The 20,806-nt window shown below is 42.4% G+C and overlaps 1 protein-coding gene across 1 annotated transcript in view; it reads right to left on the bottom strand.

Annotated features, from left to right (window-relative positions):
• The window catches only part of HACE1 (HECT domain and ankyrin repeat containing E3 ubiquitin protein ligase 1), a gene marked incomplete in the record, with an annotated part of 1,502,717 nt that overhangs the window by 237,589 nt on the left and 1,244,322 nt on the right, over nt 1–20,806 (bottom strand). The window contains 1 exon segment of the mRNA XM_044065909.1: nt 7,188–7,319. Coding sequence (XP_043921844.1) covers nt 7,188–7,319 — 132 coding nt within the window.

Below are 20,806 nucleotides of genomic sequence, written 5' to 3'. Positions count from 1 at the left end.
CAAATTGCAAAAAGAACAACTTCAATCTTGTTTACACAAAAGGCAGACTTCATTATCTTGCTTATACTTTATCCCAATCACCCAGAACAAACACTGAACAGCATGAAAATGAGAAACCTAATTTTGAAGTCATGGAAGCGAGAAATATTTCTTCCACACATCTTGATGAGCTCAGAACTCACACAGCTTCAGATCCATTTCTCCAGAAGCTCAATCACTTATCAGTCAAGGATGGCCATCAAAACAATCTTGTTTACCAGTAGATGTGCAGCAGTATTTTCCCTACAGAGATGAGTTTTTGATTGAAGACAGTATAATCAGGAAAGGTCCGAAAGTGATTGTTCCAAAATCCTTGCAACAAGAGTATATTAAAACCTTGCATCATGGCCACCCAGGAACTGCTTCTACCAAAAGAAGGGTGAGAGGCCTAGTATTTTGGTCTTCTGTATCAAAAGACATTGAGAAGGCACTTTCATCTTGTTCCGTTTGCAATAGTACTAAACCGCATCAACAAAAAGAACCTACTTCAGTTAAGCCAGATTCCTGAACTACCTTGGTCAACAGTAGCTACAGATATTTTCGAATGGAATGGTCAACATTACTTGGCATTAGTAGACTCTTATTCAAATTGGCTTGAGACTGACCTTCTTCCTAACCTAACATCCAGTACTGTCATTAGTAAATTGAAGAGACATTTTTCTGTTCGTGGTAGTCTGCGCAAAATAATTTCTGACAATGGTGCACAGTTTACAAGTCAGCAGTTCAAAAGATTTGCTGAAACGTGGGACTGTGTTAATGTTACTAATAGTCCTGAACACCCACAATCAAATGGCTTCGCTGAACGTGCTGGTCAAAGTGCAAAACAACTGTTAGAGAAATCCAAACAAGACAGTACAGATGTTTTTCTAAACTTGCTTAATCACAGAAACATTCCTCGTGATAATTTACTTGGTTCTCCTGCCCAAAGGTTAATGTTGAGACAAACCAGAATCACACTACCAGTCAGTACAAATTTGTTGGTTCCACATGCTAAAAAAGTGTTTGTCCCAAAAGTGCTATTATGACAAAAACAACAAACCTCTGAATTCATTAAAAGAAGGAGAGATAGTGAGAATGCAGACAGCAAAAGTATTTGATTGAATTGGACTTGTGAAACATGTGTGAAGAACTGAGATCGTACATAGTGCAATCGCAAGGGATGGAATTTAGGGAGAATCGGAAACATTTATTACTGGTGTCCAAGCCAGTATTATAGCACCTTGCCTGTAATGGAGACTAATTCTCAGAGTGATATGAACAATGATCCTGTTCCAGAAACATTTCATCATCTGTTCCTGTTCCTGAAAGTACCCCTACAAATCCAGAAGCAGGACATTCCCCATTGACCGTCCCTGTTGCAAAACCTAGTTCTAACTATTACATTACGCGGTCACATCTCAAGACCTATTTCTAGACATATGGCAACTTGGAGATGACTATATTGTTTGTTTTTGCCCGTATAATTTGCTTGCCTATGATTGTCATTGTCAATGCAGGGCACGTTAATCAAAGAGGGAGGATGTATATCAGTGTGGGATGTACCTTTAAGAAGCAATCCAGTCAGTGGGCACGTGCATATAAGTACTGAGCACGTGCAAGCAAGAGTGCTATTTTGAATGAGCAGCCTGAGTACAAGCATGTATGTGTGCAGCAGTCAGTCAGTTTGTTTAAGTTTAATGTTCCAGACATCCATCCTGATGTGTTTGTGTGTAATAAACAAACTACTTAAATGAACACCCAAGCCTCATCGTCTTATTTGAATACACAAGACGCAGGAGCGGCCTTAGGTCAACTGGTGCCCTAGGTAAAAAGGTTCTACGGCGCTCCCCCACACCACCCAGGTGCCCCCATCCTGGTCTACCTACACCAAATAAATACTGGAAAAGCACCCTGCTAGAGTGGTGCCCTAGGTGGCCGCCTAGTTGGCCTATGGCTAAGGCCGGCTATGACAAGACGAGCAACAGTATATGCATGAGACTCAGGAATTTAATTGCCTCAGCAGACTGAAAAGAATTACCTAGTGAACAGGAAGTACAAGAAGAGTCAAAAACAATATGTAATAAAAGCTGGACAAATTTCAGAGGTTTCACATGTGAAGCAAGAATGTAACAGTTAAGGAATAATTTTTAATATGCTTGCTTTTTTTTTTTTTTTAATTAAAAAAAGCTATGTTTAGGTCCCCATAATATATACACACATTTACTGTGTAAAAGTTACACATGTCTGTGAAGGGCAACTATTTCATATTGATTACTGTCACCTAGATTGCACTGAGCATGATATTAGTTAATTACATAACCAAAATGGTGGCATTTTTATATAAATGTCAGCAACTGAAAAATAAATGGCTAGTGAAGAATAAGCACCAACCAAACACCAGTTAAAAAATCTTCCTCCTTACCAATGATCTCTCTCTCTCTCTCTTAAAACCCTAAAACTCTCTTTTTGCGCGGTTTTGCGCACTGAGCAGCGTCGGGCAGTGCCGCCTAAACAGGTTTAATCTATTCCAGGCTCCACAAAGTCTGCTCTTCACTTTTTCCCTTAGATCTGTTCAAACTGTCAAAGTAATCACTCTATTCTCTTTCTAAAGCCCTGCACTTGCTCAGCTCTTATAAGGAAACACTAACTAACTAAAGCACTACACCCTCCTTGACTTCTCATAAGTATTAGGCTCCCGATTGGTCCTTCCTAATCAAGTGAAAAATCATTTCCCTTCCCTAATCTGATCAGTAGAAAAACAGTTCCTTATACTAATCTGGTATGTCCAAGGGTCAGTTTCAAGGTTACTCTCCAGTCCAGCTGGTGAATCTGGGGAATTTTGAGGCAATGTTACAATTGCCTTATGTACACAGACAACCCTCTCCTCCTTCCAACAAACTCTAATACATGTGAGAGATGCAGTTACACAGCCAAACTGGAGGCAGAGCTCTCTCAACCCAAGACTGGCACAGGCAGTCAGGAGGAAAAGGTAACCACCCACACCACAAATCCAGTCTCACACAGACCTATTGCATCTGCATACCCAACACATAAACACACAATAACATACTCGGAGGCTCTAAATAAAAATCTGCCTAAACAGCAAAGACCTCCTAAGCAGATATCCAAGCAACAGCCACCCCTCAACAATACCCACTAATCACATATCTCACAAAATCAGTGTGCCTCACAGTCACAGCCCTTAAGGCCAAACAACACACCAAATACACTTGTTATAGGGGACTCTATTGTCTGGCACACTGACGTCCCGCTCACCAGACTGAACAAGGAGAAGGTCACTGTAAGCTGCCTGTCGGGTGCCAGGATCCGACACATAACGCAAGCACTCAGGTCACTCCAAAGCATGTACAAGTATGACTCCGTCATTGTCCATGCTGGTGTGAATGACCTGAGGTGTACCTCCCTGGACTACATGAAAAGAGACACAGAAGAGCTCTCTGACCATGTAGCCCAGGCTGGTATGACCCTGACCTTGAGTAGCATCTTGCCCACACCAAGAATGATGCCACAGTATAAAGACAAAATGATCAGTTTCAACAATTGGCTAAAGTATTGGTGTCATTCAAAGGGGAGCCAGTGTCTGTCAGCCTGGGATGACATGCTCGACAAGCCACGTTGCTTCGCTAGGGACGGCTTGCATCTGTCACCCCTTAGGCTTTCGTATACTGGCCAAGGCTCTTGCCTTTTTTAGGCAAGGCTCAAAGGACAAACCCACCTCCATAGACAACCCAAGGATCAAAAAACTAAAGGTAATGCTACTCAGTGCCAGAAGTCTAAACCTCAAGATGCAAGCACTCGAGGCTCTCCTCAGTATGGAGAAAATTGATGTCTGTGCAGTAACAGAAACCTGGTTCAAGGCGCCTGAGAGCACCCCAGCACTACCAGGTTATAACTCATACCATGCGTTTCGGACCCAAAACTCGGACTGAAGCACAAAAGGAGGGGAAGTATCTATATTCATCAAAATATACCTACACCTCCAGGTTAGTGGCACTGCACGAAGCATCGGAAACCATCCATGTGCAACTAACAGCGGGCAAAACTGCCTTTCAGTTTGTAGCCTGCTACAGAACACCCTCCCTATTACAGGAACCCCACTTGGCATTCCTGAGAACACTGGAGAATATGAAGGTCTCTCCAAACACTATGTTATTGGGTGACTTCAACTACCCAAACATTGACTGGGAAAACTACTAAAGCCCAAACACCCTCGCCCAACGGTTCCTTGAATTTATAAACTCTAACGCAATGGAACAACTGGTCACCACTCCCACAAGAGGGAACAACATATTGGACCTGGTCATCACCAACATGGGGACTCTATGTTCCACACCAGAGGTAAACCCCTCATTGGTAAGATCAGACAATAAACAAATTTCCCTGGACATCCATATCCCGTCCCCACCCCCAGCCAAGGAAATCACTGTAAAGAATTTCTCAAAAGCCAACTTTGCACTTCTCAAGACTGAGGTGGAATCCTTCCAAGCCCCTGGGCCAGAGGATAATACAGCCCAATCCGCAGAATCCTTTACAAATGCATTCTATGAGCACCTGCAGGAAGGCATGGATCGTGCTATCCCAAATAAAACCAAGACTCACTCCTCCAAAAATAGGAGACCGGTCTGGTGGACCCCGGCCATAAATAAGCTATACAACAGAAGGAGGAAGCTACTACATGACAGAGCAAAATCCCAACAAGGGAAGGCATCTCTGATCAGTATTAGCAAGAAACTTCGATCCTTCATAAAATCATCAAAGGCCAGTTTCAAAAGAAAAATTGCCCTAGACACTAAAGATAATCACAAGGCCATCTTTAGTTATGTCAGGAACATGGGCGGAAACTCCCAGATATGCTCGGAATTGTTGCATAACGGTACAAAATATACCGAACCTACAGACATAGCCAACATTCTGGCAGACAGATTCAGTGCAAACTTCTCCCCCCCCCCCTTCCCCCACAAAGGAGCAAATGCCTATCCCAACTGAATGTAACCTCCCTGACATTACAGATGCACAGGTGAAAGCTGCCCTCTCCAAAGCAAAAAACTCAGCATCTATGGGACCGGACGGTGTCCCAGGCTGTGTCTTCCACGAGCTCCAAGAAGAACTGAACCCTCACATTAAGTCACTGTTCAAACTTAGCCTTACTACAGGATATGTACCCAAAGAATGGCGTACAGCTACAGTGGTCTCACTCCACACAGGTGGTGCCACAACGGACCCCGGAAACTATCGCCCCATAAGCCTGACTAGTCTGGTCTGTAAAGCTATGGAGCATACTATCATGGAACTCATAAACAAAGACATTGGGAGCCTCCAGACACTGGACCCTAATCAATTCGGCTTTGTTAAGGGCAGATCTTGCCTCTTAAACCTAATTGATTTCTTTGAAACAGTTACCAAAGCCATAGATGAGGGCAAGGTAGTCCACACAGCCTACCTGGACCTCGCAAAAGCCTTTGACACAATACCCCACTTGGGCATCATAAATAAGCTTACCAGCTTAAATATCAACCCCTATATACCAAGATGGGTTGCAAACTGGCTCAAAGATAGAACCCACATGGTCAGAATCGCAGGTGCCATGTCCGAATCCAAACCAGTTACAAGTGGCGTCCCACAGGGCTCAGTTCTGGGACCTCTCTTGTTCGGTATATACTTCTCTGAGGTTCAGGCTAACACGGGAGGATTATGACTGACAAAGTTCGCAGATGACTGAAAACTGGAGGCCATAATCGAATCTCCAGCTGACACAAGCATCCTCCAAATGGGTCTCACAGAGACGGATGCCTGGTGCCAGAACCACGGCCTCAAGCTAAATGCTAAAAAGTGCATAATCATCCCCTTTGGGAAAAACAAGGTGCCCACAAATTACCACATAGGTGGTAATCCATTAAGTACAGAAAACGTAATTAGAGATTTGGGGACCAACGTAGATAGTAATCTCTCCTTTGATAATCACGTTGCCAAAGTGGTTAGAAAGACCTAATATATACCCACCTTATCACAAAAGGGTTCGCATCTAGATCAAGAGAGGTCATTGTGCCCCTCTACTCATCACTCATCAGGCTCATAATTGAATACAATGCCCCTTTTGGGATGTACCTTACCCGACACCTGCAGCAACTGGAGAGACCCCAAAAGTACCTCACCAAGAGGATCATGGGCTACAAACAGATGTCCTATGCAGCTCGAGTAAAGAAACTCCAGCTCTTCTCAGTTGCTTACCGCCTACTCAGAGGCGATCTATGCCTGACGTACAAAGCCATGTCAAACCCAGAATTAATGGACATGCTCCACCTCAAAAAATCCAAGTCCCTTAGAGTTACATGCTCCAGGGACCTAAACCTCAGCACAAAAATAAATAGGACATGCTGGAGGGACAGATTAATTTCCCAGAGGCTCCCCTCACTCTGGAATAGAATCCCAATTCATGTTAGACATAGCCCCTCGCTGACCCTCTTCAAGCGAAATCTAGACGCATGGATGGGAAATCGCAAATTCACCCCTGGGATCTCTTCTGTGTCCCTGCTAGACAGAGGCACAGTAAACTAATCTTAAAAGGGTACCTTCTGTGACCTACTTTACAGAGGCACAGTAGGCTAATCTAATAGGGAGGCGGAAGCCAAATACACTCTGGCTAGGCTTATAAATGCCCTAGGGCAGATAGCATAGTATCTACCTATGAACCTATGAACATATGAACCCAACAGTCTCCCCAGAAAACACTTCCTGTTGCAAGTCACCACCTAATACTCTGTTTGTCATACAAAGAAAATCTGTATAATCATCTGTAGCTAGAATTCTCTCTCAAGAGGTGCATTAATGTCCTATGTCTTGTTTTGGAAACTTTCAAACAAAAAAGTGCTCCATAGGCCAGGCAATCCAAGAACCATACACTTTCAGTGAGACTAAGCAGGTTCAAGCCTCAGGGCTATGCAACAGGACAGATACAACTACGCTAAACAGCGTTACGAAGTGATGATGACATATTGGGTGAAAAATTTGTAGCACAGAAGATCTAAAGGAATAAATGCAGCAGCACATAAGTTAGTTAGTTCTAAGTAAAATATTTTCTAGAAATCACATATTCCTGCTAGTACTCAGTATTCATGTGTTTACATCTGCAATGATGAAAACAGCCTTACCAGTTCATATTCGTCAAACAGCTGGATCAAGGATGGTGGAATGAATGTATGAAAGCCTTGTAAGAAAGCATTAATCTGAGGTTGAATGGCCCGTGTCATTCTGAGTTCAGTAACAAGTTGGACATATTCAGCCTGTAACATAAAGCAGTTCATACATAAACAAGGATGTACCTCAGAACACAGAAAAGACAATGCAACTGCATGGCCAGTGAATTAAAGATATCATTTTTATTTCTTTGGTGCTGTGAGGATGAAGCACGTCAGCCTTGTCACATTCAGTAAAGGAAAACTTACCTAAATGTACTCCTCACTTCATGTCTATAAAATTCTATAACATATTCCTGAAAATTCTGAACAAACTGCAAATGTGGCTTGAATGGCTCTCTAGTCCGACTTTACAATTGTTCAAAATATGTTCCATTTCGTATGTTAAAAAACTATACTTCAAATCTGAACACTTTTTTCAAGGATGATGGCATATGTGCAGATAATGGATTATAGAACAGTGGCATCTTGTGGTCTAAATAGGTAAAACAGCAGGTCTGCAACTGAAAACTAAGATACAGTACAGATATGTAGCCATTGGTAACATTTCAAAGTGATCCATTCAAAGGGGAACTGATCAAAAACACATCCACAGCAACCAGTACACCAAACTAAGAACAAATGTTGGAGAACCGGTGAACTTCCTTCTGATGAAGTTCTGTTGAATGAAAGCACTTGACCAATAAAGTATTTGGCTCTTTGGAAGGAAGTTCACTGGTTCTCGACTTTTGTTCTTGATCAAGAACACAGTTAGAGGAAATATAATGCAACTAAACAAAATGATAAAATGTCAGTAAAAGGTAAACAAGAAATGTGGTAAAAATTCAGATAGCAGAATAATCATCAGTAAACAATCGACAGAAATGCAACTTTAAGGGAGATGTCCAAATGCACTATATTTTAATCCAGTATTAAAGTCGCTTTGTTTAAAATTAGGTCATGTCAGTATTAGGTACTAACAACTAGGATGCCATAGTCTTTACATTTATTTTCCATACAAAAAAGTAAGATATGGTCACAATCTGAAAACACAATAAAAGCGTGTGATTTAAGTAACTTGCTTTCCTAACTTGGTCAAGCAGTTCAAATTGGACCAAAACATTTTAAGCAAATGATCTTGAGCTACCCAGTTACACCGAACAGAATAAAGTAAAAAAAAATCAACAAGAACAGCAACGCATATATGCAGGCTCAATAACATAAAGTGGTCCTGATAGCACCTGGGTTGCTGGCAAATGATTCAACTACAGACTATACTATGGACTATCACAATAAGAATGAGTGGACGATGGATAGCTCTCTTATTCTGCAGGGAGGGTGTGGATATTACTACCACTGCATGGCAGATCACAGGCAGAGAGAACATTACCTTTATTAGAATTTAAGAGTTGTAAACATCGTACAAAACTCAATGAAGTGTAGTTACATTAGGAACTTACTCTAACTGTGCACGTTCAAGTATAGTCATTATTGCAGTTATTAAACCAAGGATTCCTGCCTACAGGGAGTCCAGAGGCTGGCTGGCTCAACTTCCAGAGATCTATCTTCCCCCTCCTGGTTTTAACAACTTCCACCCACTTGGATGTCAGGATGATGATGGGATAACAGAGAGTCTTCAGACACCCATCTTCAGCTTTCATGCCTTTTCAGAATCAGAAGACTTGTACAAATGTGCCACAGCACAAGCAAATCTGACAGTCATCCCCAGGGTGCAGCAACCCAATCACAAAGCCCCAAACCACCTCTCTGGGTTCTAAATAATTCCAGAGGAAGGAAGGTGCTTGACAATGTGTAGAGAAGGAAAGCAAATATGGTACTTACCCCAACCTAGGATACCTAAAAGAGGAGAGATTGATAGAGGGGGACATTAGGAATGTAAAAGTGAATATATTCAAATACCCATAAATTAAGCTCCTAACATGACTGCACTATGTTCACTGTTCTATTCATTGTTGCAGTTATGATATCTGGGAATACTCCCATAGCTGAAGGAGCAGTGGTGGCTGGCCATGAGAGAGGTTCAGAAGACAGCACACCCTGGCTCTGAATGTAAAACCTAAGCTGCAATGTTTGAAGAAGACATGGAGTGATGACTAAGTAGCTGCTTCCAAAATGGGCTGAGTGCTTACTCCTATGAGGAAGGCAATGGTGGCTGCAGTGACTAACAAAATGGGCTTTAAAATGGCCGGGAATGGGTCTGTCGTGAAAGGAATGACAAAACAGATATAGTGGCTACACATTTAGATATAGCATGCATGGCTGCATGCTTCACCCTACCTGGCCTTTTCAAATAAGACAAATAATCGGTTTGACTTCTTTACCTGTTTTATCCTGTCCAAGTAAAATGTCTATTACCTATGCACAGCCAAAGAAAGTAAAATCTTCTCTCCACTGTTGTGGAGATGTGGAAAAAAGGCAGGGAGGTGAATGGCCTGGTTTAGGGACAGTTCTGTTACTACTTTAGGCATGAAAGTAGGACTGGTTTGTAATAAAGCTCTGTCCTTGCACAAAATCAAAAATGCTTCTTTGTACATAAGAGCCAGTAACTCAAATTTTCCTAGTAGAGGTAACAGTCACCACAAAAGTAGTCTTCCAGGACAGGCATATGAGGGACACGGAAACAGAGGATTCAAAAGATGGAGATTTTTTTCCCGTTGTAAAGTAATTTTTCTTTTTGGTGGTCTACAATTCAACATTCAATTCAGGAACTGCTTAACTAGTAGCTGGAAATACAGGACAGGATCCTTTGGTAGAAAAGATGAAATGGCTAGACAGAAGCGTCTTCAGAGAGGCATAATAAGCCAGTCCTATTCTGTAATGGTCAACAGGTAGGTGAGAACAGGGACACCTATATCAAAATTGGGTCTTGGTCTCCACAAAAACACCACATGGAGAATATCTTCCACTTTGTTTCGGAAACCTAACAGAAGGAAACTTACCTATGTCCATCAAAATACTTACCATGCCCACTGAGAACATGTTCTTGAATAAAATGAGTGCTAAATAATCCAAGCCAGGATGGGGAGGGTAAAGCCCTGGGAGATGGGCTAGTAGTTGGGCTCCCTGAAGTCAGGAATCCCAGATATCATCTGACTACAGCAGTAAGTAAATACAATGAACATCATAATATACAAAACAGGAGAAGCTTGGGTTGGTAGAATCAAGCAAAGCAGTTTTAAAATAGGTTAATTGACTGTTAGTACTCCTCCTAAACAAGTGGGCTTTTAGTGAACAGACCTGTTATACAGCTTGCAGGAACTAAAAAAAAGTAATCTATGCGTGACACTGCATGTGCATGGTGTATGGAAGGATGCACAAAGCATGCATCATGCAAAAGATTGCACTAATATCATTGTGAATAAAAAGGCACAGCATCCCCTCCATCTCCCCAAGCCAAAAATGAAGGTCATATACCTCTGTTACCCTCAAGTCATATTAGTTAAGAGCAAGAGCACATCACTTTAAGATGATGGAGAGGAACAAGGGTAGCATCACAAGAGGGGGCTCAGTCAGCAGTGGGGAAGTAAGATAAAATTTTTGGGGCACGAGTAGGCCATCAATAGAATGCAAGTATATCTATATTTTTTTTCCTTAAAAGGCCTTTCTAACTTGAGCATTAGTTTCTATACTGCAATAACTGGGTCAGTATAGCCAAAGCTGTCACTAAAGACCAACAGTGGGACACTGGTGCCTTCAGAGAAAGGTGGGGTTGCAAAGAGCAATGAAATGTGTGGTCATAAACAGAATGGGGTGGGACTACAACAGACTGCCATTAATTCTGAGCATGGGGTGCATTTTAAGTCATCAAATAAAACCCAAGCCTAAACCCAGCATTTCCCAAAGCCATCAGCTTCTGAGCTTTTACAGTGGTCTAACCACATCACATTCATACAGAATGCAAATGCTGTTTTAATATAAGGTGTAAGACATGTATTTTACTCCTAGAATAAGTTAAAATCAGACCTTATAATTCCTAGATTCATACATGACAGCCAACCCTATTTGGGAAGAGAGGTGACGGGTTCTCACAACATCCCCAAAGGTACCCGTTTCTTCTGGGCACATGGTTACAGAACTTTCTCCTTGCTTCTGTAATCTAAATGCTGTCACTAGTTTATGCATGAATCATGTCAGCAGCCCATCATTATGCTGTCATGAAGCCATTATAACTAGAAGAGAAATCTGTTTCTTCCCAGCCTCAGAAAAAGTCACTCAGCTGTCCCATGGAATTGTTTACTGTTCCCCTCAATGGAAACCCCTATCACAATCACTGTAACAGGTGGCAACTATGTCCACTTTTGTGCTGGACAAAACAACTATTTGTTTATATATGCCTTACATAACCAGCAAAGACACAAGGCCTTTGTCTGCTGCAAAATGAGTCAGTACATACAAAACATGCACTTATTTTTTTACATCTTATAAGATTTGCATGTCAAAGAATCCAGTCAAGTATGCATCAAAATAACACAGCACAAGATTGTAATCCTGATTTGCCTTAGGTTTGTCCTTTGCATTCCTGAATTCTCTTTTTTTTTTACTATACTACATCTTCATGCAGACTGTTACATTCATCCACAACCCTTTGTGCAAAATAATTCACCGTGTCTCCCGCAGTCTGCTTTACACTCTCAGGCTGCACTCTTGTTTTCCCATCTTTTTCTTTACAAAAGCTGAACTATACAGACAGCTACTGATAGGTGTGGTTTCCCAGCTCTACTGAACTTCAGAAATGGTTACCATCATCTGAACCGCAAGCAATTTGCTACAGTTTAAACAGGTAGAAGAGCTTTTTTATGTTCCTCAACTTAATGCTGAGGGGGGCATCAGATCAGGGGATGGCTCCATGCCCTACAGTAGCTAGCTACACTTCTGCCATCCAGACACATGGAGATGGTGAAAAGATGTTCTCTCCCAAACAACAACTGACACAGTAGAAATATCAATTACAGCTAACACAATGGCCCCCCTCCATAGTGTGCCTAGGATTGGTAAAAATCCCAGGCAGTACAAAACCCTCAAGGAGGCAGAAGCATCAGGACAGCCAGGAGATAAACGTACAAAGGTTACAACACAGGCCTAAAATTAGGTCAAACTAATAACATCTTGTTGAAGAGTAAACCAACAAAAGCAAGTATCCATGGCATGGACATCAACAATGGAGACACTTTTGAAGCATGAATTTGAGACAGCCATGGCTCTGGTGGAACTGATTTTGACAGCATAATTTTCCACCAGGCCAGGTAATGCCTCATGGAAAAGATAATACAAATGGAAATACACTCAAAAATAGTTTGAATGACAACTGTCAGTCTTTCAGTCCCCAGACTGAAGGTTATGAAAAACTATTCTGTCCTCAAAAATAAGCACTCACTTGACATAGAAAATGAATTAACTGTACCAATCCATGGTATGAAAAGCTATTTCTTCCACTCCCACAAACAAATCAAGATAAACAGACTGGATTAAAGACAATTTTGAAACAATTTAAAGAAGGAAATACAGGTTGGTCCTATGTGACTTCTCATCCTTGTGAAATATGTGACATGGTTCAAAAAAGGAAAAGAACTGTCTCCTGCAGGCAAAGATAACGATTACTGAGAAGAGCCTTTTCCCAAGAGAGGAGCTACTGAACCAATGAGTTTGAATGGAAGATGGCAGAGCATTTTGATTACAGATTTCAAGTCACAAGGAGGACTGGAGATTTTTTAATCACCTTTTGGTCCTTCCAACAGACCTAATATCTCTGCCACCAGTACCCAATCAGCCCCTTCATGTCTATTCCTGTGGGACTCTGACTGGATCCCACAGGTTAAGCTCACCAAACCTCCCCATCCCAGATGACACTGGGCCATAAAGTGGGGGAAGTATCCTGTAACCCACTTTTTCCCCTGCCAAAGCATTGCAACCTCCCCATTCTAGGTAGTGGCTGGGCCTCTCTCCATCACTAGGGTAAGGGTCAAAGTTCACAGTTATCTAACTTAAGCAGTCCTATGTGAGAGACGAGGTTCTAGTTATAAGCAGGTGAACTGCACAAATTTCCACTGACATCCTACTGATATTTCCTAAAATGAAATAGCATTTTTGTGAAAGAACCCAAACTTGAATGTTGAATTTTCATCGATATCCTGCTGAGGCTTCATTTAAAAAAATACTGGTTATGACATTTTCTTAGTTACCTTCTTGAGCACTTTACTTGCAAATTCTTAAGAAGACAAGAACACAGCATTAACAAATGAAACATCATGACAAGACAAACTATTAAGCTAACACTAGTAAACAATATGAAATACAAATACATTACTGTTCTGTTAACCATTCACTGTCAGAAAATGAACTTTATCCATTAAGTCCTCCAATCTCTAACATAGACTGCATCACGCAGAGCTAGCACTGAGCATCCAACTGAATCCACCATTTTGTAGCAGGTTGGAATGCACTGTTTAATTTGAGACTAATTAGATAAAAAGTTATCAGACACAAACTGATGTTAACACATTATTTCAGGAGCTTATTTATAAAGCATAATTGATAAAAAAGTGACTTGTACAACATGACTGACACATTACAGAAATCATGACAGATGTCTCCGGCTGTGCTAGAACCCAGTTACAGTAGACAGTTGATTATCCAAACTCATTGGGACCAAGGGTAGTTTAGATAATCAAACATGCATTGAACTGGATAAAAAACTTCTAAAATCTTTTTTTTTCTGCACTCAGGGAATACACTTCAACCATTCAGCAAGTCCAGTGGACAATAAAGAATATTTTTCACACACAAGCAGGCTAGAAGTTCAAAAAACATGTACAAGCTAATGCATATAAAGTTTACATATTTAAACTTTATGACTTTTCCTACTCAAAAACTTTGGAACACTGGGTTCGGATAACTGACATTTTGGATAATTGGCGTTTGGATAATCAACTGTCTACTGTACCTGAAACCTCATGCTAAGCACTGCAAATATATTACATTCAATATGCATTGATTAGCTGCATGCTACATACGATAAATGTACAAAATAAATTACATAAATGATGATACAGCTATTATATGCAATGTATTGCCTCTTGCTGTAAGCATAGCAGTTAACACAGAACTGAACTCTGTTAAAGTCCATACAACTTAATCATTGTCTGGGAAGATAAATTCATTTTGTCAAGTAAGATGAAGACAAACTAATGTAAACTACTGTAGGGAACATTTATGATGAATACCAAAGAACCAGTCTGACTCCTCAGCCTTTATAGATGCTTGAACAGTTAACCATATATTTACAAAAACAATCTCAAAAGAGAATAGCTACAGCTGTATTTCCATGCTCTTTACATCAGTGCTCATATTCTTTTACTTCGACTGACTGCCAGAGAGAAGCTGCACAGCATGGAACAATCCTTCTGATATAAATATCACTCTGCATTGCCTGTGTCCCAAGTAAGCACATGCTTTTCTAGTCAACAGCCTCATATATCTAAGTTACAGTTTAAGCTGTGAAAATTACTAATTAGTCTCCTTAGATCAGCAGGTCACATTCAGATAATATCCCTGCATTAAATGTAAAATGCTCCTTTATACAACATCTTGAGCTGTTACTTCTGAGGTCACACAAATGTCTAGATGGCTTAGTTGATTTAGGCACTGATTGTGGAAAAAGATCACAAACTTTGTGAGTTAAAAGAACTGTCAAGCACAAGGACCAGGAAAGCTCTCTCGGTCTAGATATATCTGCTATGACACATGGATTTACATCTGGATGCGGTTATCACTGGATAAACATAAAGTACAGTTGTGTACACTTACCATAAATGTAGATGTTCGGGTGTATTCATTGTTGCAGTCATCAAATTTGGGTTATCTGCCTGCAGGTAGCCCTCAGCCGGCCTAAATACCAGAGTCTTCGGATTTCTGCATCGGATGCTGTCGCTTCTTCCATGACATCAGGGGTATAAAAAATATGCAGCCGATGCCATTACATCAGTTTTTCTTGCCCCAGATGTCAGGTGCCTCCACAATAGGAAGCAATTACATGGTATGGTACACCCTCATCAAAAAGCAAATACACAAGAAAAAATATATATACCAACAAGAAGGAAAGGTAGAGCCAAGAGTAGTCAGGGGGCTGGAGGGAGGGTAACCAGGACTGCAACAGTGAATACACTCGAACATCTACATTTATGGTAACTGTACACAACTGTACTATGTTCTTCGTGTTTCACGGCTGCAGTCATCACATTTGGGTGGATTCCCAAAGCTAAGGAAGGGAGGAGGAAGTTAAAGAGCATTAGGGCCAGCTACTAAGACCTGCAAGACTGCAGTGGCAAATCCAGCTCTGGATTTAGAAAATATAGGCATGTGGTAATGCTTGGTGAAGGTATGTACAGAGCTCCAGGTAGCAGCTTCTAGGATGTCCCTGATAGGGACTCCTCTGAGAAATGCCACAGAGGTAGATGCAGCCCTGGTGGAATGTCATCTTTTCCCCTGTGGGGTAGGTTTTCTATGGTGCTTCTAGCAGAAATGAATGCAATGGGCTACCCATTTGGAAATGGTTTGCTTTGAAATGGCCTTCCCCTCTGCCCCTGCAGCAAAGCCAACTAGCAGCTATTCAGATATTCTGAGAGGCTTAGTCCTGTCCAAACAGAATCTAAGTTCTCTGCGCACATCCAGAGAGTGCAGTATTCATTCCCCTTTGTTTTGTGGATTAGGGGAAAAAAATAGGCAAATGAATGGACTGATTTAGGGCCATACTAGACACCACCTTGGGCATAAAGGAAGGATTAGTCCTGAGGGGAAACCCTGCCCGCATGGGAGATAATGAAGGGTTCCACTGCCATGAGTGATGGCTAGACGGATGGCTGTTTTCCAAGAAAGGAATTTCAACTCTGCTGTTGCAGCTGGCTCAAAGGGGGGAAGAGTGAGCTTTTCCAATACAAAGTTAAGGTCCCAGGCTGGAGTGGGAGCTCTCCTGGGGGGGGGGGGGTCTTAAATTTTTGGTCCCTCAAAGGAATTGTTTTAACAAGGGGTGAGAGAAGAGGGGTGGTTCAGTATTATAATGTGCTGAAATGGCAGAGGCATGAATTTTAATTGACGAGAAGGATTGGACCTTGTGGAGCATTTCTGTTACGTACTCTAGAATATCAGGTAAGCTGGGCACCGTTGTGCCCATCCCCTGAGCCTGGCTCCAGGAACGGTAAATTTTCCACTTTTCAGCATAGGATTTTCTAGTACTAGGCCTCCTTGCCTCCAGAATGACATCCAGGACCTGCTTACTGAGGGATGCTAGAGGAGAGCTCAAGGAATTAGCCAGGCTGCAAGGTTCAGGGTTTGAAGCTGAGGGTGCAGAATCTGGCCCGCCTGCTGGGACAGCAGGGAAGAGTTCTGAGGCAGGTGCCATGGTTGTAGCAGTGTCATACTGCACAAGAGGGGGTACCAGTGCTGGCATGGCCAGTCTGGTGCAGTCAGTATTCTCCTTGGCATGTCCTGTTTGATCTTTAGTAGAACCTTCGAGAGGAGAGGCAGAGGGGGAAAGGCATAAACCTAGAGGCTTTCCCAGGTAAAGGACAGGGCATCCACTTTCCAAGCTTGACTGTGAAAAGTCCTTGTGCAGAATTTGTCCAATTGGTAGTTCTGAGGGGAGACAAACAGGTCTACCTCTGGAGTCCCCCATTTGTTCAAGAGGTTGAATATTTTGGGTTCTAGTTTCCATTCATGTGGGTTCATGAGATTTCTGCTTAAATCGTCTGCCAGTGAATTTAGTTTGCCTGGCAGGAATTGTGCTTGTAGGTGTACTTGGTAGCTCAAGGCTGTGTTCCACAGAGCCATGGCTAGTCTGCAGAGAGGGTATGAGTGGGTTCACCCCCTGCTTGTTTATGTATCACATAACTGTGGTGTTGTCTGTCTTTACCAATAGTTGTCCTGGAAGAATATGGTCTTTGAAGGCTGTCAGAGCATCTGTACAGCTAACATTTCTTTTTGACTGATATGCAGGTGCATCTGTCTCAGGTTCCATTTGCCCCGAATGCACTGCCCTGCCATGTGAGCCCCCCATTCATAGTCTGATGTGTCTGTTGGTACGGTTTGGGCGGCAGGGGGTAGAGTGAAAGGGAGTCCCTTGTTGTGGTAGCAGGCCTCTGACCACCAAAGGAACTCTTTCTTCATACAAGGAATGATAGAAATCATTGTTTCCAGGTCCTGAGAATGTTGATACCATAGGCTTTTTAGATACCACTGGAGTTTCCTCATATGCAGTCTTGCATATGAAATTAGTAGAATGCAAGAGGCCATGAACCCCAGAGCTTGCAGTATTTTCCTTGCAGATAGCTGCGGTTTTGTGGTCAACAGTTTGAAGTAGGTTGTCAAATAAACTTGTTTCTCCGGAGTGAGGAATGCCATCTGGGAAGTTGTGTTCAAACTTGCTCCCAGGAATACAATCTGTTGGTAGGGTACTAGGTGAGATTTCTTTTCATTGATGGTGTACCCCAGTGAGGTTAGAAGTTTCTTTACGAATGCCAGGTGTTGTAATAGCAAGTCCTGGCTTTCTGCCTGAATCAGACAATTGTCCAAGTATGGGTAAATTTGAAAATTTCTCTGAATGCAAAATGCAATGGCTGGAGCTAAACACTTTGTGAACACCCTGGGCGCAGTAGATAAGCCAAAGGGAAGTGCAGAGAACTGAAAGTGCATGGAGCCCACCCTGAAACGTAGGTACTGTCTGCAGGATCCTCTTATTGGGATGTGCAGGTAAGCTTCCTTTAAGTCTAGGGTTGCCAGCCAGGCATCCTTGGCTAGCACAGGAAGATGCTGTTGAAGAGTTAGCATTTTGAATTTTGGAACCACCAGAAAGGTGTTGAGAATAGAGAGGTCCAGGATACGATGCCAGGAGTTGTCTTTTCTGGGTACCAGAAAAAGTCTTGAATAAAAACCTTGTCCTCTTTGTTCTGCTGGAACAGGTTGAATAGCCCTGATACTGAGAAGAGAGAGAACCTGCTGTTGGGCCTCCGCCCACTGATTTGGGGGTAGGTCTGGGCAACCATTTGGGGTTGGTAGTGTGTGGAAGTGGAATCTGTATCCTTGGGAAACTATGTTCAAAACCCATTTGTCCTGGGTAACGAGTTCCCAGTTTTTTGCCTGCAGGGCGAGCTTTCCTCCTAAGTGAGCAGGTAGTTGAGCAGGGCTTGGAAGGGTTAAGGTTAAGTCATTGTGCCATTTTTCCATAGGGGGGTGGCTTACTACTCCCTGCTTTGGAAATGGGAGCCCCCCACTACTTAGATCTGTGCGTAGCCTGTGACTGTAGCCTAGGTGGTCTGCTGTTCCTGGGTTTAGAGTGAGAAGGCCTGGAAGGATCTGGAAAAGACCAGTTCTTTGAAGGCCAATGCCTACTGAATCTGGGAGGCTGTACTTGTAAGAAATATTTAACAGTTTGCATAGATTTAGCTTTTCCCTCCATCCTTTTGAGGACTTCTGCTTTGTTGCCAAAAAGCTTGATTTAAGGGAGCATCCAGTAATTTAGTTTTAACGTAATCTGGCAAGTTTTGTTCCTTAAGTCAAGCATGCCTTCTAAGTACAGACCCGGTGACAGCAGCCCTGCAAGATGGTTCTAAAGTGTCAAAACCACATTGCAAAGTATGTTTACCAACTTGTTCTGCAGAATGCATTAAATCTTGCAATTCTTTGTGTTCAGCACAGTCAGGAATCAAAAATAATTTTCTGTTTAAGTAGTCTCATAATATGCTGCTGATACTTTAACATATGAAACTGGCAATTTAAAGCCCTAATGGCCAAAGTAGCAGAAGTGTATACCTTCATACCCCACCTGTCTAAGACTCTAGAATCTCTATCAAAAGGGGTATAATTTTTGGCCGCAGTAGCCTTAATGCCTTTTGGTCCTTGGGAAATGGTCTCTGCATCCGCTGAAGGATTCTTGAAGATGAACTTGTGAGAGTCAGGTACTCTGTAGTACCTGTCAGGTTTTCTGGGAGCTGGAGGTAAAGTGTCTGGGGTAAATTTAGATTGCAAGAAAGCATCATCTACAATGTCCATAACAGCAGTGATAGCTAAAGGACTGTGTTGAGGCAGGAGTAAGAATTCCCTAAGCCTCTTTTTGGACTCAGAGTAATCCTGGCTTTCCCAGTGGAAATGCTCCCTAAGAGTATGCAAGGTTTCACCGAAAGAAAAATCTTCTGGAGGGGAAGCAGAGGGAATGGAATCCTCTGCATCAGAATCCTCATAAATAGATAAGGGCAAATCCTGGTAATCAGAAGGAGCAGAAATATCAGATTTCTGATCAGAAGAATTAGAAAGAATATCAGTTCTAGGTCTCTTAGAGGGGGAAGGCTGGCTTCCCCTAATTAAGGTAATAAGGTTTTCAGCCAGTCTAAGCATTTGTTTTTGAGGCATATGTGCCTGAGCCTGCAGTTTGGTCATCGGTTTTCTAGGCGTATTGCGAGTTTTTGGCCTGAGGAATTCAGAACTTCTGGATGGAAATGATGGCGTCGGTTTAATATCAATGTCTGTAGGCCTGAATACACCCTCAGAAGCCGGTGCCTGCACAGCGGCTCTGGACCCATCCAAGGTAGAGACATCCACAGGTTCAATAGTCGAAGAAGCATCTCGTGGCATACCGGACTCCGAATGGGTCTAAGTAGAGGCCTGCGAATCTGAAGTAGCGGGTATCGGGGGCTGCAAAAGCACCTCACTAAGTACCGGCAGACTGGCGACTAGCTTAACAGAAGCATCATCGGCAGTTTTGGACCTTCTCGGTCTGTCTCTGTCTTTATCCTTACGTTTTTTCGGAAGATCGGTAGTCAAATGGCTTAATGAAGCCATTTCAGAGTACGTAGATAGAGTACGAAAGTAATTGACTGTAAAAATAGCCCGACGACGAATAGTTCGGGCGTTGAACAAGGCACAAAACCGACAGCGAGGGACGTTGTGGTCTGGGCCTAAACAGGGGATGCAGTAAGAATGAAAATATCTACGAGGTATTTCCTTTCCACAGGTAAGACAATTGTTAACTTTTACTAACATCGGTTAGAACAAGAAAAAGGATCCCCAATGGGGTACTTATCTTTTTTTGAAGACTTCGGGTCTGAAACTTGAAAACAACAATTTCAGGATACGGCCGACCGGCACTTGCGAACTGCTTCTGCTTCGGGCACCACACGGCAAGAAAGACTGATGTAATGGCGTCGGCTGCATAGTTTATACCCCTGACGACTTGATGTCACGGAAGAAGCAACAGTATCCGACGCAGAAATCCGAAGACCCTGGTATTCAGGCCGGCTGAGAGCTACCTGCAAGCAGATAACCCAAATGGGATGACTGCAACAGTGAAACACGAAGAACATCTTGCTGTAAACTCATCTGGATAAAAAATATATATTTTTTAGGGGGAACACTGAACTTATACATACCAAGTCCAGGGTCCCCTAAATACAAAAAAGGGATAAATCTCCCAAAAGAAAAGAACTGCTGCTGGAGCACACTTAAGAGACTACAACTGCAATGATGTCCCATGGAAAACAGTGCTTGGACAGTTCTGCCAAGAAGAACCCAAGCAATGACACCTCATTTAG

This window comes from Protopterus annectens, chromosome 1.part0 (assembly GCF_019279795.1).
Source record: "Protopterus annectens isolate FY-2018-M chromosome 1.part0, PAN1.0, whole genome shotgun sequence".
In the NCBI taxonomy this organism is placed as follows: domain Eukaryota; kingdom Metazoa; phylum Chordata; order Ceratodontiformes; family Protopteridae; genus Protopterus; species Protopterus annectens.
This window is presented reverse-complemented; position numbering and strand designations above follow the sequence as displayed.